Genomic DNA, 19,019 nt, shown 5'->3' on the forward strand with positions numbered 1-19,019 from the left:
TAAAAAAATATTAATCTACATTCTTGTGTAACACAGTACAAGTAAATGTATACAGTTTTTTTGTGAAGCCTGCTTATCGCACAAAACAGTCGATTATAAAATTAAATATTATGAACCGCTCATAATAGTATTATGATAATTACGTTGAATGGAATACGTATCCGAGTAAAGTAAATCGAAGTTTATTACGCAAATTTTAATGACACACACATAAAGTTTGTAATAGTAATTTTTGTACCGTGGTAGTGCGTTTACAAAGCCGTTAATCAATCAGCGTGTCATAAACATATCACTCGTTTGCACAGAATACGCGGGAAATCGCTAGAAAACTAACCAGTTCCACGCCGTAACAAGACTACAAACGATGCGGCGGGAAAATTATGTCTAAATTATAAGGATATGAAAATATTATGCGTATGCAGGGACACATAGACGCCACCAGGTTTCACTACAAAAGCTACTTCGATTTCCTCGTGACGATATAATACATTTTTAAATATTGGCTGTGATGAAAAATTGTTTAAAACGAAAATGTTTAAAATTAAAAAATGTCGGATCGGGAAACAAACATTTTCTACGACCGAAAATAAAATCGCTGCAGGGGAAGCGTGGGATATAATAATTTTTGCGCTGCAAGGTCGTACTGAACGCGACGAGCGTAATGACATGATCGATTGTTATTTCCAGGCGAGTTCGGGATAAGACGTAATCTTAGCGGCTCGCAAACCCCTCGTAACAAAACCCCCCGAACCACGGGATTCGCACCGGAACGGATAAAAGTTAAAAACACGTCACTGACCTCAAGAAGAACGCTGCGGCGGCCGACGAAGTCTTCGTGTCCTGCGGCGCGAGAGAGGACGACAGCCCGTACCGGAGCCCGTAACGGGCGTCCGCGTTGGCGGCCGAGGCGGTCGCGGCGTACATGCCGTACCGTCGGGCTCGGTACTCGGCGGCGGCGACGGCGGTGGTGGTCGCGTCGTCCACGCGGACGGTGGCCGGCGAGTTGGGCTGGCGAGCGCGTCGAAAGCGGCCGGACTGTTCGTCTCCGGCGGCGGAGGCGGCGAACACCGCGTGCAAGTCGTCCGTTCGGTGCGTCCGAGCGCGGGCGGACTGTTCCGGGTTTGAAGCACCACTACTACTACGGTTGCGGCCGCCTCCGTTCAGCGACGACGGAACGACGGCGGCGGCGGTGGCGGTGGCGGTGGCGGTGGCAGCGATCCGGCTGCGGCGGCAACGACGGCGGTCTTCCCCTTCCACGTCGGACTGCTGCTGCTGCTGCTGCTGCTGCTGCTGCCGTGGACCGAAAACAAAAACAAACACACGTGATTCGAAGGGTCGTCGTCGTCGGCGGAGAGGGCGAGAGAAAGCGCCCCCCCCCGCACCGCGCGTATTCAACAACAACAACAATAATAGTCTCGCGCGTCTTTTGGTCTTCGGACGCGCGGCCGCGCTTCCGGCGGCGGCGCACGCGGCACCGCGTCATCAGCGGCCAACAATACCGAATGCGGCGGACGCGCGAGAAATCGTAATTCATCGCGACGTGTTACGACGACCGTACAATATCGCCGGTGCGCGCGCGTGCTGTCGACGTACCGTGGTTGTTAAGAGCTGGTTAAAACCCGGTCGCCAAAATTGTGCAAATACGATGGCGGTACGTTCACCGCACAAATGACACACATTACGGACGTGCGTGTACGATGCTCGGCGATTATTTTATTCCATTTTTACGATGTTTAATTATTTTAACAGCGAAAACTAAATTTTATTATCAGACTACTACTAACTAATACGAACTACGGTTAACTAATGCTAGGATAATTATAATTATATTTAATTACTGCTAAATAAAGCGTACACTTAATTACTAGTTGATAATAATTTATTTCATTTTACTTAACGTACAACTAAATGTTATGTTCAAACTATAACTAGCTAGTATTAGCTATATCTAAAATATTCTAACTATATTTAATTACTGCTAAATAAACCTTACAATAAATTTTAAGGTATAAACTATCTGTTTAATTTAACTTAACTTGTTAAAAAACAAAATTTTATTATTAAACTACTGCCAACTAATATGAACTGCAGTTAACTAAGGCTAAATAATTATAATTATATTTAATTACTGCTAAATAAATCGTACACTTAATTAATAGTTAATAATAATTTATTTAATTTGACTTAAAACTAAACGCTATGATCAAACTATAATTAGCTAATGTTAACTATACAATTAAATATATTTAAGATATTCTAACTATATTTAATTACTGTTAAACAAATCGTAGACTTATTACTAATTATAATATATAATTATTATTACTAATTTCTCAAAAAACAAGAATACTGGGCCTCACTGAGGCCCTCGTGTGTAGGCCCAAGAATCTAATCTATAACATACTCATTCAATATAGATTATCAATAATCTGTAAAATCTGAGAATTAAACTAATAGCTAATTGATTACACAAACTGAAGACTAACGTATATTACACAATACTTAAGAAACGAACAGCATTTTTAAACTATATTACACAGTACATTAAAGAAACTTAAAACTTATAAGCTTAAACTCAGAAAATGATAGTAAAAATCAAAATTGGATTACTGTTAAAATATTATATATAATTTCATTACAAAAGACCTGTGAAATTAGTATTTACTGACCAATGTGTTATATTTCTATTAAAATTAAAACCGATAATAATTTATTTAATTTTACTTAACAATTAACTATTAACTAAAACAATGTTATTATACGACCGTGATACAACTTGATCATGTGCTCTTCATCATAGTTTGTACGTCCTTTTTTGATTTAACCATAATAGATTCATATTCAATCGCCCTCTTGTCTTGATGATTAAATACGTAAAAAAAAAATCGAAAAAACATAAAATTGACTCACTTACTAATATTAAATATTTATACTGTCAAAAAACGCAATGAACTAATATTATTTCGTTTTGTTGATTTGTGTAACACAATAATCAGTTTAATTTCGACCAGCATATTTTTTATAATACATATTAGTGATAAATTATATCTGTTATACCTGTTACGCTCGTATACAAATAGCACGACTAATTTTTAACAATGTAAATATACCTTGGATCTCGTCAGTGAAGTACCTTGGCTTGATATTGGATAAACGGCTAACTTGGCAGCCCCATATCTCTTCCAAACTTCAACAGGCATATCAGCGCCTTTCTATGTTATACCCTATCCTCAATAAAAAATCTTCAATACAGAAAAAATGCTCTCTTCTTATATACAAGCAAATCTTACGTCCAATACTCACTTACGCATGTCCGGCCTGGGGGAAATGCGCGACCACCCACATCAGAAAAATTCAAATTTTTCAAAATAAAGTGCTACGCATTATTGCAAACGCACCTTGGTTTATAATGAACGTAAACCTACATAAAGATTTTCAGGTCCAGGAAATCGTAGACCACATAAAAACGTCTTCAAAAAACTTCCATACCTCTCTGCTCAACTCTTCTGGCTCACTTCACTATAACCTCCACGTACATTCGTCTCAACGTAGATTAAAACGTGAACGTCCGCATGACCTCCTGGTTTACCACCATACACAATACATTGCTAATATATAAGCTTAACTTGTATATATTATTCTATATATTTTATATTATGTTATCTTATACTTATTCTTAATTATTATTGTATCAGTCACTGTTACTTAATTATAGTCAGCTACGACTCAGCGTAACTACTACCAATGTTATTATTATGTTATTATATTCAATATTGTACATACATACGAGTAGTATATATTAGTTAGTAATTATATCTTATTAATTATTTTATTCTTAATATTCTAATTAATTATCATGTTAAAATTGTTAAAAATTGTACTATTGTAATCATCAATAGATGTAGATAGCCAAGGCTAGGAACATCTTATTTAAAAATAAAAAAAAAAAATAAAAAAAAAAATAGCACGAAAATACATAAAATTCTAAACGAATTAAATCCATTATTCGGTCTATACAATGATATCTAAATAATTAAAAATAATACAAAAAACCATTCGCGGAATTTTGTGTGCTTCAGCCCCCCTCCTCCTTAAATCCACCACCGATTCGTTTTATCGTGCTGGTACGTGCATATATTGTTATAGGTACTTGAGAATATATAACATTAAGCGTCGCTAGAACGGTGCAAATGGGTGCACTTGCATCCCCTGGATTTAAAAAAATAATAATAAAATTTAAAAATGTAGTATAGAGGCTATTGTTATCGTTATCAGATTTTCTAGTAACCATTACTTTGTAGCAGTCGGAAAAAACGAAAATAATTTTGCGCTGTCATACAATTCGAAAACATAGTTAACTGAAATAATTTAAGCATTGTTTAGAAATCAGCGTATGTATTACTGCGCACGATGCACCACCCTGACGAAATTCTTGGCGACGCGTACGCGCGAGCCGATTGAACGCTCCGTCCAAAAACGCATAACGCACGGTTTTTGAATCGTACGTTTCGTTATTGACAGCGGTCCGCTAACAACTACGTTACATCGAAATGTCGCCGGGCCCCGCCTTACGTCCAGTGGCTATTTTTGTGCGCGCTACGGCACATTTTGTGCTCCGCGAGAATAAAAATGTGCACCACCTTTACACAGTACTATCACATTCTGCGACCAATGTGAGAAATACATTTTTATTTTTTAAAAAAATCAAAATAAGTTATGTGTTTATTACAAAAGAAAATCTCGTTGGTCCTTTACTATCGCTTCAGCGGATTCACGTTCATCTTTTATTTTCGATTGTAACTAAACGCAAACTCGAATACGTGCATTACGGGGAAAAAAAAAAAAAACAGGCACTGCTTGACACTTCGCTGTCGGAGCATTGTGCAGGTGCGTTGCGGTAACACGCGCGGCATGTGTGCGGATGGCGCACGAGCGTTCGAGTGCGGCCGCGGCAGCGGTACAGCGGTCGGAGCGCGTGTAAACGATTCGTTCCGTGTTGCGATGCGTCGCGAGACGACGTGTAATCCGACGACGACGCGCGTCTAACCGCCTGTTAGCGTTCGACGACGGACCACCTATGCGGAACATATTTCAACGTTACCCGCGCGTTCGGGTCGGCACTTCCGTAACATCTGTACGGCTACTAAACGTCCGACGCGTCGAACGCGTACAACGCGGGTCTTGTTCGAACGGGCCAGGATCGGGTAGTAGGAAAAATCAAAAGTTGACTTTACGAACACGGGCACCTGACAAAAATATAATTTTCAAATTATTGAATTTCTACCGAGTATTTGACCGTCTGACGGACCGTGGTCGAAATTACTAAAATATAGTGTAAGATAAAAACTGTTCGTTGGTTTTATACTTTGTGGCCTTAAATTTATAATGATAGAAAACGCTATGACATGTTTTCAATAAAAATAAAAATATTTCTGTACATTATTAAACGGTAATTTTTACTAATAACTGTTTTTTTTTTTTTTTTTTATGTCTCCCCTGACGAGCCGCCCCTGGTCGTCATACGTGCGACGCTTCCGAGCGCGCCGGCTCACTGGGTTAACGGGAGTTCGTCCGAACGAATTTCGAAAACGGTTTGTCGGTCGCGGTCACGTCACGCGGTAGTACGCGTTGTCGTGTTAAAACGCTGCGTGCCCCCTCGACAGCATTCATCGATTACCTTTGCGACAAAGCATTGCGGACTGACATCGTTGAAAACGATATTTTAGAGGGAAAAAAAATATTATTTATAAATTGTCGTGCGATAGTAAAATTGCGTGCTATTACCATCAACATGTACATTTCAATCGTACTGTTGTAATACTGTCCGAGGTAAAATCGCGATAGCGACAGAACTCATTAGTGCAAAGTGTTTAGGAAGTGTTATTCAACGAAACACCGCTACAATTATTCGGATTATCTAAGTGAAACAAAAATAATTGTATTCGCCCAAATAATAAGACATCATGCAGTGGTAAAAGAAGCCATATTTTTATGTTTTATTACGGGAAACAATAAATGATTTTAAAACGGTAACGAATATTTTTAAATGATCATGGAACGGAACTTAATTTTTATGAAAAGTAGTTACTAATAAAAAGGATATAAAAATACAGTTTTACCGTACAGTAGAAGTGTTTTATTTAACAACATTTGGTGACGTAAAGAGGAGAACGAATATAGTTTTTAAAAAATGTAATTTCCTGAAATCTGCTACTAGACATGCTCGTATGCCAGTAAAAAAAGTTTCGTGCTCTAAAAAAACGCATCGGGTATTACAAAGCGTAGCATATGAACCTACTACAAGTAGTTAAACTATTTTACCAACCGGTATATACAAACGGATACAAAAAAAAAAAAAATTAACGTTTAGATATTATTTGACAACCAGTGGTGGATATGGAATATTATTGCTATTATTATATTATATTATATTTATTTAATAATATAATATAGGCTAGCCGGCTCAGAAATTGCGGTAACATTTGATACTTGTAGAATAAAAACAGTTAAAAAAAAAAAAAATAAAATATAAAATATACATAATATGTTATAGTAGGTAAATAATATTAGCTATACAATACAAAACGCTAGACCGTAGGGTATAATAAAAAAAGAAAAAATGGCTCGTGGAAATATGGTTTATATTAAAGGGTGAAATAAGGGTTAGTATTGACCATGTGTATAAGACGGGAGATTGGAGAGTTAAGTAGAAGTTTGTAGTAAATAATGTAATTAGAAAGAGACAGATGAGCATGTTCGGCACACGGGGACATTAAAAGAAACATGGGACAGTCACATTCAGGGCTGTCAATTTTGAAAGAAAGTAAGTTGTAGAGGAATGAATGTTAGTTGAGTGTCAACGATCAGTGAGACTTTATATGGATAGAAGACGTTAAACTGGTGTGTAGTCGTGAGGAGGACAATGGATATTGAGTTTATGGACTACATGACGAAGGAATTTTCTTTGGTCCTTTTCGATCATACTGTGAACAGAAGCGGTGGAAGGGTCACCGAATACAGAACGATATTCAAAAATGGGACGAAAAGAAATAGAAATGTATAATATTATGTATTATACTATTATTTATTATCATAAAACATAGTACCTATACAAAAATATGCTTAGTATTCGATATTCGTATTATATATCTATTAAATAAATCTGTGATAAAAAAAAAGCCAAAAAAAAGGATGATCGCCTCCATAAATTTGCCATTGATGACAACAAATTTTTACATAAATATGCATGTATTCAAGAGCAAAATTATAAATAATCTTAAAAGTCCGTATTCGTGAAAAACTATTGAATAATCTAAATAACTAACCAAAATTAGTTTCACGTTCGAAGATAATATATACTGTAATATTAAAATAAGCACAATAATCATTAATTACAATAGGACTAACTATTAGAAACATTCTAGCGAATTCCTGCGACGCTACGTCATTCGCTACAAATGTAGTAGCTTGTTACTACAGCGACACTACTACCGATCACTGTGAATGTAGATGTCTTGTTGAACGTTGTTGAAAAGTAATATAAAAATAATTGTATAATTTTTTTTTTTTTTTTTTTGTAAAGATTTTACAATGTTTTATACAAAAATTTTGGTTTTTAGCTCTATAATAAACGTGCCAACTGAATGCATAGAATTGATTATTCTTAATACTCCTCATTGCAAGCTGACATCTTCCCTAATTCATGTTATGCATCTAGATGTTAAGACAAACTATTATCATAAAACAGTAATTAATTAAACTTTAAAAACAAAAAGCAAAATAATAATCATAAACGTGAACTACGAAATCGGTAGCGAAACGAACCCACTCTAGTGTGCAATTTTATTCAAGTCTATAATAGGATTCCATAAACTTAAAATTAAAATAGTTTTAATATACATAAACATGCAATTAAAGTATTATATTTTTTACGTTATCGACATCATAAATCATAAAATATACATATATCCCAGTATGTGTTCAAAACAAATGAAAAAAAAACATACTGGTTATATATACCTATTTTAATTCATACTTACATTCCTTACTTACTTTACGTTTTAAATTAATTCTATACAATTATTAATACACCACGAACATTATAAAAACTATTAACTTAGCTGCTCCAAATAGAAAAATTAACTATTGCATTGCAACATAAATCTTATAAGACTTATAATAATATAAAAGATAACCTCCATTGGCCAAGCATATCGTTTGAAATTAAAAATATTTATAAACATGGTATAAAAATGGAAAAAAATTACTATTTAAGAAAAACATATATTTATTTGTTATAAATTAATATAACAAAAAATTCTAATTCATGCTATAATATGGTAAATACCTACATTTACTTTATCACTTGCACTATAACACCATAAATCATTTTTATTCGTATTATTAGCAACAGACAACTGGTTCCTCCTCAGAATTAAAAATGAAATGTTTTTGAGTACAAATTCACTCATTAGAAAAAATATGAATTATACTTCACGATAACATGATTAAAAAATAGCCATTTATCACGATTTACGTCAATACTACGAAAAAAAAACACATCAAAATCATTATCGTTCAATAAATTATTCATTGCGTACTTAAAGCTAAAAATATTATTATGACACAACGTAATGCTATAGTGGTTATAAAATGCAAATCCCTCTCGGATGGTCTGTATTTATACTGCACGACGAGCGTTTAACTAGAACGTTGGAATTAACAACAATTACGTGCTGGTAATAATATTTATTGACGTCTCGGGTCACGCATAGATCGCTTACTTAGGTGTCTAACGTACAGTTGAGGATCACCGACAAAAAGAAGAAGGCACATGTAATACGAACATTATACGGATGATTCCGTTCTAATTGATGAATACGATTAAGATTTAAAAATAAAATTCTTTTGGCAATATTATATTTTATTTGAAAAATTTTAAATTAAAAACTTTTTATGCTTCTCGTATTATATAAATGATATATAAATAATAATAAAATTAATTTATTGAATAAGTCAAATTTTCTTTTAATAATATTTTATATTGTAATTTCGAAATTTTTTAAAGTACCCCTCCCCCTCCCCCAGAACAAAATATCTTAAAAACTATAACTAGATAACTAAATATCAAAAAACTTACACTATGAGATGACAATATAATCATCTCAGAATGGACTGAAAATGGTTATTAGAATTATTTAGAAAATTACTCGTAACATAACAATTTATAAATTGGATATCATGTCCGGCTAAATATCATCAGTCAAAAGCCATATTAGTACCAAAGATATGACATAATATTCTCTAAACACTAATAAATTATATCACGTTATTTGAAGAACAATAAGTATTTTTTATAACATCGAACTTTATTAAATTTATTTTCTAATTGATTCGCAGTCCACAGAATTAGTTCTCAGTAATAAAAATTTTATTTAAATTGAATATATAAATATTCACAAATATTTATCATATCACTTAAGCTACACTTAAATAAATCGAATTTAGATTAATGTACATATAACGTATAACTTGAGAATACAGTCGATTACTATTTTAACCAAGTTTTAATGTTATTTTCAAATTGATTATTTTAAAGACGAGGGCGATTTTCCCCCTTGAAATTGCTTAGTGAGTATTTTAACGATCGAAAAAATGAAAGGGATTTTAAAAATCAATCAATCTACCCATATAATGTGTAATCATTCATCAACATACACCTAACCAAATCACCAAGTGGAACGTACGAGTATAGTAGTCTTATTAATGTTATAATGGGTTCTACACATATAGGTAGGATATATTTTGAAGGTTATTTAATCAATGAGCTTTTATTAATTTTTATATTAACTTCAAATAACGTCATTGATAATTTTATAAATTTAGGGTTAGTGTTTGACTTTAGTGTTATAAATCGATTAATATTCATGCCTATACTGAGTTAACTTTTTAACATTAATCATTCATGTTAATAAGTTGCAGTTATTTTTAAAATGATAAAAATATTTTAATATTTTTTAATAACTGTTCGTTAAAAATACCGAGAATGTTATCGCAGTATATAGATATTTATAATAGAACAATTTGTACACGAAATCATTATGGTAAAATAATGAATATTTAATAATTATTGCAACAAAGCTTATTCGCATACAAGGTACTTAAATTGCTACATATCTTGAGTGGAATATAGGTCAAAAGTGTTTATAATATTGTCAAAAACATTTTGTGTAATAGAAAAACTCAACTCTTTTTAGAGCACACAGACATACTTATACAACGTATAGAAACTGCATACATAGTAGTATGTTTACGTTGATATTTGTAGACATTTTTTCCCCCGTCAGACCGTATAGGGCTCAAGTCAAGTTTCTTGAGCCGCAATAAATTGTAAGGCCTAGGGAGTAAAAGAACGGGCTGTAAACGTAACGTAGTTACGTGTCCACGTGTGTATGTGTGTGTGTGTGTGTGTGTGTGTGTGTGTGTGTATGTGTGTGTCTTCACCGCCCTTCCAACAATTTGCACTTGTCTAATCGGATCAACGCATTCCGAAGCGCCTGCAGCTGCTACGACGACGAGCATTGCGCAAACAACGCATCGACAGGATAGTGTCAACAAAAATATTGTGTTTTGGGTTACGCGATGTGCCTTTGCGTATTTGTGCAGCAAGAGCAAAACAAACCTTAGGGTCCACGGTGTACTTTTAAATGCGTTTAGGACAATTGACAATAAACATATAAATATAACCCCACCACTGAGAGCGTAAACACAAAACACACGGCCGAAGCACAGCACACCGACGACCGCCGTCACCACTATATAACACTCCAGTCGTAGTCATACAATGTATAATATATTATAACCTACATCGTGTACATGGGGTCGATAGGAGACGTGGTGAGTCTTGTTCGATTACTCCCAAAGGGATTCCTACCCAGTTCTCAGCACGTGTATGTATGTAACTCGACTTCACCACGGCTGTAAGCGCAAATTTCGACGAGAAAAAAAAATGGTATGTAATTTTATTAGCAATACATGACGCATATTTATATATATATGTATACATAGTGGTATTTGAGTAGGAAATGGTTTAATCCATTATAATGCATTATATTCTACAGAGGAGGAGTGAATATTTATATATAAATGCGTACCGAATTGACAACTCAAGAATCAGGCAAAATTGTAACAAAATGCAGCGCACAAAATGGATAATAAGAATAAATAATAAATGGTCAAGGATAATCATGACTGATCTCTTTATAATAAATACATCATCACTGAAGTGACGTCATAATTGTACTTGAAATAATCGTTAAATAAATTATCACTATTGAAAAACACTAACAAATTTAATGTTATGTAAGTAGGTTGTAAAACATGAGATATATATATATTTTATAAGAAAACTTATAATTTTGTGTTTGAAATATTCAAAATAAACTACATATTCAATCATGTGTAAATTAAACGTTTCTTTAAAAATTACCGTTTCAATTTACTACATTACTTTTAAAACATTTTACTGCATTTTTTCAGAAATTATTCTAATCGACGAATTTTAAGTTCAGATTTTCAAATACCCTAGTATAGTCGTAGATACAAAATACAATAAAATGTTAATCACAACGGATGAAATTCAATCTGGTTCTGATCGTAAAATACAATAATTATTTTTTATACCCCGCCAGATTTTTGGAATTAATGATTGCAAACACATTCAAAAATTAAATCGGGGTCTGATTGAAGTCAACACCCTGTAATAAAAAAGAAAACATGTACGTACATAAAAAGGGTCTAAACTTTAATACCAAAAGAAAATTATTGTATAAGGACGAATTAAAAAAAAACAACCCTCCCTAAAAATGCTTCCAAGTGCTACAGATGAGGGGTTAGCTTTGCCATTGTGGGGACATTGAAGAAACTTTGATTAAAGCGGATCGTCGTGGTTTTGAGATTTTTTATTATTCGTGGTTCGCACATTTTATTATTAGAGGCAATTGTAAGAAAAAACATCAATACGTGCGTCTAATTCTGAATTCTATTCAAAAAGTATAAAAGAGCAAAGATTGTTTATTTCGATTACTATTATTACTATTATAATTATTATTATTATTATTATTATTATCATTATTTTTATTATTATTATTATGGAGTATGAGATCTACTCAAGTTATAAAAATAAATAACTGCACTAAAATAACTAATCCGTCCAGATAGCTACTTTCTCCAATTTCTTTTAGATTTTATTTTATTTTTTTTAACAATCCAATTTTAAAAATAAGTTCATAAATCATATTTTTGCTGAAATTATGGTATTATTAATTAGCTTTATGTTTATTATTACATTATTTCAGAGAAATAATTGAGTCATCGAGAAAAATTAAGTAAACAAATAAACAACTAAAAAATCATTTTTTTTCGGAGTTACACTATAAAATCCGGTTTCATTCAATATTTTTTCATTATTCTTCTATTCCTACACTAATTATGATGATATTTATTGCAATTAGTAACTATGAATACATTAAGTTATCTCTAGTTTATTTATAAACTTGCTTTGAAATAAATATTTACGTTTACCTAGAATACTATACTATAAATGTGTTGACGTCGTTAAAAAACAATTACGGGAAAAATGACATTGGAAATTCTATGCACATATAAAAGTATTCACTTAGATAAAAATAAAAAAAATAAATAAAAATCACTGTCAAGGGTTTTGGAAATTTCATGGCTCTAAATGGTGTTCGAGGATATTTCTACGAGACAACTTAATGTGACTGACCAAGGTGTATTGGAGAAACTGAAACATCAAGCAAAGAATATTAAAGATATTCGTTTAGACGACAAAACAAAAAATTTGCTTATTACATACTTACAATAACACTTAAACAACATAATTTACTTAGGATTTGTAGAATTATTGGTATAAATTATTTTGTTTTAATTATTAAAAACTAATAAATTTATAATCAGATATCAATCGAATAAATTAGCAAACCGTATTTACACACACGAACAAAATCGACGAAAAACCTGGTTAAGTCAATTAAGCTTCTAAGAGTCGGAAACTTTAAGAAAATATAATTTGTTTTTAAAATTACCTCAATAACTAACATCGTACAATAAAAGATTTTAAACTTCTCATCCAAAACTTTAACCGTTTGATAATAGAGGTTTCACTTATAAATTAAATTATTTAATTAAACTTAATTAAGTTAACTATTTTCATACATTTTAAAATTTATTTTTCATAGGGAAGTAAAATAATTTATTCTTCAATTTTTATACTATATATAAGAATATGCTGTATATTTATTTTTGTTTTTAGAATTTTGATATGGTTTGTAAAATTAGATTTTTAACTAAAAAGAATAATAAGTTCCCGCAGAATCAGTTAAAAATGTTATTTAGTTTTAAACTTAAATTTTTTTAATTTAATTTTACTTATTACCGATTTAAATATGATTAATGCTAATTGAGGTTGAGCTAAATTTGGCAAAGTGCCAAATGCTTATACAATCTTTGTATTTTGTTGAAGGGTAATGTAAGGCTGTAGCCACCAAAATACATATACTAAATGTATGTAACCGAGCCGCCCTCTTGCGTTTATATAAATCTGGAGATAATTTATTTAACTGCTCTAACTAGAGGGTGATGTAGGGGAAAAGCCGTGAGATCTGTTTTTATCGTCGATGACAGGGTTTAGGTGATATACCGTCACACACCCTCGATATCATAGCTGAGTCATCTCTGTTATAGTGACTCGTTATCATTAAAATATCTCGTATATACCTTAAATGCCAATGGTATCATTATACTTTTTTTGTTTGGATCAACTGAGAAAACTTATCGGCCCGCAGGTAGGAATTTCCTCTAAGCCGGCATTGGAAAAATGATGGTATATTCCTAGAAACCGTGCACAGTTAAATCGCTCTTTAAAACGTATCGCCCTTCTTTACTGGATCCTTTGCGCAGACATCGTAAACTTTTACGAGTGTCCAAAACGTTAGGCGTTTTAATAATCAAGAATGCATACAGTGCCGTTATTATACTGCCACAACACGCAACGTACCGGAAAATGCTCCATTCGTATAATTGTTTGGACGGCAAAAACGACTTGCAATTACCTTAGTGCCACTCATGTAGGTACGTTAGGCATTTAAAAAATCTAACTGACTTTGAAAACTTTGAAAACTTGGAAAACTTTGAAAATAGAATCTTTATTTTTAATGTAATTTAAAAAATAAAAAAAGTTAATCAAATTATATAACTGGAAAAATATTATAATAAGTACTTTATATCAAAATAAACAAATATTTTCTGATTGCATTTTTTATAAAATAATATTAGATAAATGTAAAATAATGCACACCTGGGAAAAAGACATTATATCTTCCTTTTTTATTTCGAGAATAATTGCTGAAAGAGCTATTGATACAAGTGTATTGCTCGAAAAAAAATTTACACAAAAAAAAAACATGTACATTTCACATAAAATCTAAAAGATAGTTCCAAGTTGTAAAATAGTGACAGAAAAAGACTTCGAATAAGATTATGACATATTTTTACTTAATATTTCTGATATTGAATTGAAAAACTTTTATAATTTAAATTAAAATCTATTTCAAAAATAAGAGAAGTGGAATTAAAAAAAAAATTTGAATATTTAAATGTTATCGTCTAATTTTGTTTTATTGTAATTTATTCATTTCTAAAAACACTTGAAATGTAAGTAGGTATGTTAAAATCTTAGTAATATTTTTGTGTTAAATAAACAGTCACAAAGAGTCATTTAATATTACAGTGAAAATTTGCTATTTTATTTAAAATTTACATATTTAGAGCTGTGGATGATAATGATAAATATTAATTATAAAATTATTTATGTCAGTAAAATCGTATTTTAATTGAAAATTGTATGATTCATTGTTTTATTTTTTAACCATTGATTCTAAAATTCAATATTGTAACAATCTTACCCAAAGATACAACATTAGCTGATAAAAGGCAAAAGAAACTAAACGACATGGTCTACATTTAAAGTATAGTTGAAGCTTTTGTCAAAATAACGAAGTTATTGAACAGTGTACAATCTACTACTGCGATCTGCCGGACGATAAAACAAATATATATCTACTAAAGCACCACCCAACAGTCAAATATTACAAAAACAACCATAACGCACAAGAGCAATTTAAAAGTAATGTAAAAGAATCATTTTGCCGAAATAAAAAAAAAATGGATTAAAATAGTTCAAAACATTATATAACATAATTTTCTAATTATTAACAGCATAAATGTAAATAATTTAATATATCTTTTTACATAATATAAAAATTCACTTTTAAACCATTGACGTTACTCAAATAACCTACTTTTGAACAAATAACATAAAAAAAATTCTAAATTATCACATCTTAAAAACTTCATTATTCCGCATTTGTTTATTTCGAAAATGTTTGAATTTTAAAGTTAAATTTTGTTAGTATATAGTTTGGAAGCAAATTATTTAATTCGGCAATCATTTTTAGAATATTCACTGCATCCATGTTAGAAAATAAACTAAGCTCATCAGTTAAGAAAATTAATACATTATCTAGGAATTCTAGATTATATATACACTTTTCCGCATACATTTTTAAAACATATTTGTCGTATAATTTTAAATATTACCAAGGAATTATGTTGAATAAGTTGTTCAAATACTAAATGTATTTTTATATAAAAGTAATACCTGAAGTATATAACGTTTTTCATTGTCTTTTTCGGAATCCGAAGTAAATAATAACATGTGAGCAGCTAAAGATGATTGATATGTTTTTTCATATTTGGCAATTTTCAGTTTCAGTGTACTGCAAAAATAAAACATTTTTTATTTTTTTAATATTGTGTATTAATGACTTAAAATTATTTCAAAATAATTCTTACAAAACATGCTATATGTATAAATAATTATCTAGAGAAATTAGGATTTTTTAATAAAAATAATTATATATAATAATAAATATAAAAGAATAATAATAATTATTCGTTATACGTTAAACAAAAATAAATTTCAACAGAGAACTATATTTTTACTCACAGTCATATTTCATAAATGACCAATAAATTATAATACAGTAATTATGTGCAAAATTATAACATAGACCAGTTACAAATTTAGCTATGTAGTAATTATATTCTTGTACTTGATTATACAATAATAATTAAACGTTTAACGAATATATTTTAATATGTTTCTACTCCCAAATTATATTTAGTTATTATTTTAAGATACCTAAACATTAACCGAAGCTAAGTACTTAAAACTGATATTGGTTTACGAAATTTATCAATAAACCTGATAACAGGGCTACTAGTCAATATTTACTCTTATTTCAAACTAGAACTGACAGATTGATTTTGTGAGTGTTCAACTGTACATACATCTGATAAGAAAAATTAATTTGATGTTATATTGCAAATTAATTTGTTGAACAGTATGTCTAAATATTGTTCTTGTAAAGTATTAAATATGGATTGATAATACTATAATAATTATATTATCATTTAAAAGAGTCTAATCATCAAACTGTCTCATTCCTGTATGAGATACTCAAATCGTCATTGTCATACCTTTCTTTAGGAAGTGCCGGCATAGGTGTTGGAATACGTGGTGGAAGAACGGGTATTGGTATTGTTCTTTTCGTTGTTTTTCCAATTTTTAGACGTTTGTTTCGTCCGTCCAAAATTGAAGCCATGTCACCATGTTTTGGGGGCCTCCCGTAAGCTGTTATTTCTACAGTAGCCATCTGATAACAAAAAACAAAAAAAAATTATTTTTGACATCTTGTAGTCATCGATATGGCGCTAATCTTTGGTATCCCTTACAACACCAATTTATGGAGTTGTACAAGTATAATAAAGAAACCTATGTGGACTTATTTTGGGGCTCATGTAAATGACACCACAATGGTAAAACTATATGTCAGCTACAGCGATTGTCAAAACAACAATAGAGAAGACTTATTTCCCCTTTCACGATTCAATGAGTTTGTTCCTTTTCAATCAACTATACTTCCTGATATCACATACTTTGTAATGTGTACTCAATAATTTGACATTTGAAAATAAAAATTCTCGTTTTATAACATTAACCTCACGAATGATGATAATGCACAAGTTTTTAAATAACATCGCGTTACTTTGTGTTTTTGTTCATATTTTCGATAATATGACGGTTGTCAATACGATTTATTTAATAAACTACACCTATTGTATTAATTTTGCGTACTTAAATTAATTAAATGAAATATAAGTAAAAGTTTTGAAATTGAAAACGTTAAATTCCCCTTTCGAACAACAATTTACCTAAAACGTAGCATATTTATTCGCTGCGCAAAACTGTCACGCAAAATTACAGGCTCATTTAGATTTATATCATTACCATAATTACTTGTGCAATACATTTTTTTTTTAATTCCATTAGAATAATATTTATACACAACATTCGTTTGGAGAAAAAATTATTACTTCTATTATACTTTCGTACAGATATTGCAATAACAATTCTTTGTTGCGTCGACCCCGGATAATAGGTTTCTTCCCAAGCGATTGTTCGCCGATCGGACACGTGATTTTTGGAGAGGGTGACACACACTGCGTGATTATAATATATTATATACATGCTTCCCATGCTACGTTGGACGAATGAGGGTGTTTTTATCCCCGTTCCTTGCATGCGTTGACCCTACGCCGTTTTTGACAGTGTAATTTATCGTATTGTGTTGATTAAAAATAATCGCAGCATTCATCGGATCCGCTAGCGACAGAAAGCTAATAGACTTACTCATCGTCTGATAACGACAAAAAGGGTTCGATATGGTTGTAAAGCAGCTTAGTTTAAACAAACATACCGAAAATATTATGTAATAAGTTTACCGATGTACAATTTTTATAAAAATATTAAATTACATAATTTCCGTTTTTCAAATAAAAGTACACGGGTTTTTTATTTCCCTTGAATGAAAAAAAAAATAACATTCAAATATAACTGATATATGTCCCGTACAATAATCTACTGCATTTGAATTAAAATTATTATATTTTAATTTTAAATTAATAATTATAATTAATTATAATTAGTATTTACTCATAGACATCTAAAATTAATTTAATCAATCATTAAATTTAAGACATTTGAAAATATTAATACAATATAAATTTTATCATAGCTTTGAATGGAATAATTTCAAATAATGTACAGCATACTATTTTGCATAAACTATAGAGAAGAAAGTTTAATAAAAAAAAAAAAAAAAAATTACAAGAACTACATAATTTGACGAGATACCTATGCATTTTTAATTTTTAGAGTTGAATTTAACTAATATTTAGTTGTAAATTATTTAAAATTAATTCTTATAATTTTCTATTAGATGCTATATAAATTATTTAATTTCCATCCATATAATAATTCGTGTAGATATAATTTGTGATATAATTCGTGTAATGATAAAATCATGTAAGACATCAAATTTTGGATGATAAAAATATATTATGAATACATGAGGTTATTGAAATTCTAAAGTATAAGTATCAAGAAATTATTGATTAAAAAAAATGCAGTCTCATGTAAATTGAAGTGCAAAGTATTATATATTTATAGCATTGCCTGTTTTCCATTTTTTGATATTTTTTAACTGAAAAAAAATGTCATTATAATATTTTAAATTCATAATACATTAATAATTTAAGCATATATAAGTCAAATAATTACAATGCAGTACAATACAAAGTATAATATTATAATTCATCATTATAATATATTGTTTCTACCAAAGACAAATAATTAACTTAATACAATACAAACCGTTATAATATGTAATTTTTTAAACTGAACAATACGTAAACGAAATAATGTCAAAAATAAAAAATTTAAATTTTTCATATTATTTATTTTTTAAAAATAATTAATTCAATTAAGTAATGGCATAAATGGAAAACTTTTAGAGCATATTAATTCAAAGCCTACT

General features: G+C 30.8%; 1 protein-coding gene across 5 annotated transcripts in view; it reads right to left on the reverse strand.

Moving 5' to 3' along the window:
• LOC112689240 (kinesin-like protein CG14535) overlaps window positions 1-19,019 on the reverse strand; it is a 173,076-nt gene that overhangs the window by 147,050 nt on the left and 7,007 nt on the right. For 4 of the 5 annotated variants that reach the window (XM_025562841.1, XM_025562842.1, XM_025562838.1 and 1 more), the window contains exons 2-4: window positions 16,621-16,796; window positions 15,740-15,857; window positions 800-1,290 (exon numbers count right to left, since the gene is read on the reverse strand). In XM_025562841.1, coding sequence (XP_025418626.1) covers window positions 800-1,290; window positions 15,740-15,857; window positions 16,621-16,796 — 785 coding nt within the window. The remainder of the gene's footprint in view (window positions 1-799; window positions 1,291-15,739; window positions 15,858-16,620; window positions 16,797-19,019) is intronic. The other variant, XM_025562840.1, reaches the window with a different exon arrangement.

The sequence above is a fragment of the Sipha flava genome, unplaced genomic scaffold (genome assembly GCF_003268045.1).
Source record: "Sipha flava isolate LNK unplaced genomic scaffold, YSA_version1 42_pilon_pilon, whole genome shotgun sequence".
Taxonomy (NCBI): domain Eukaryota; kingdom Metazoa; phylum Arthropoda; class Insecta; order Hemiptera; family Aphididae; genus Sipha; species Sipha flava.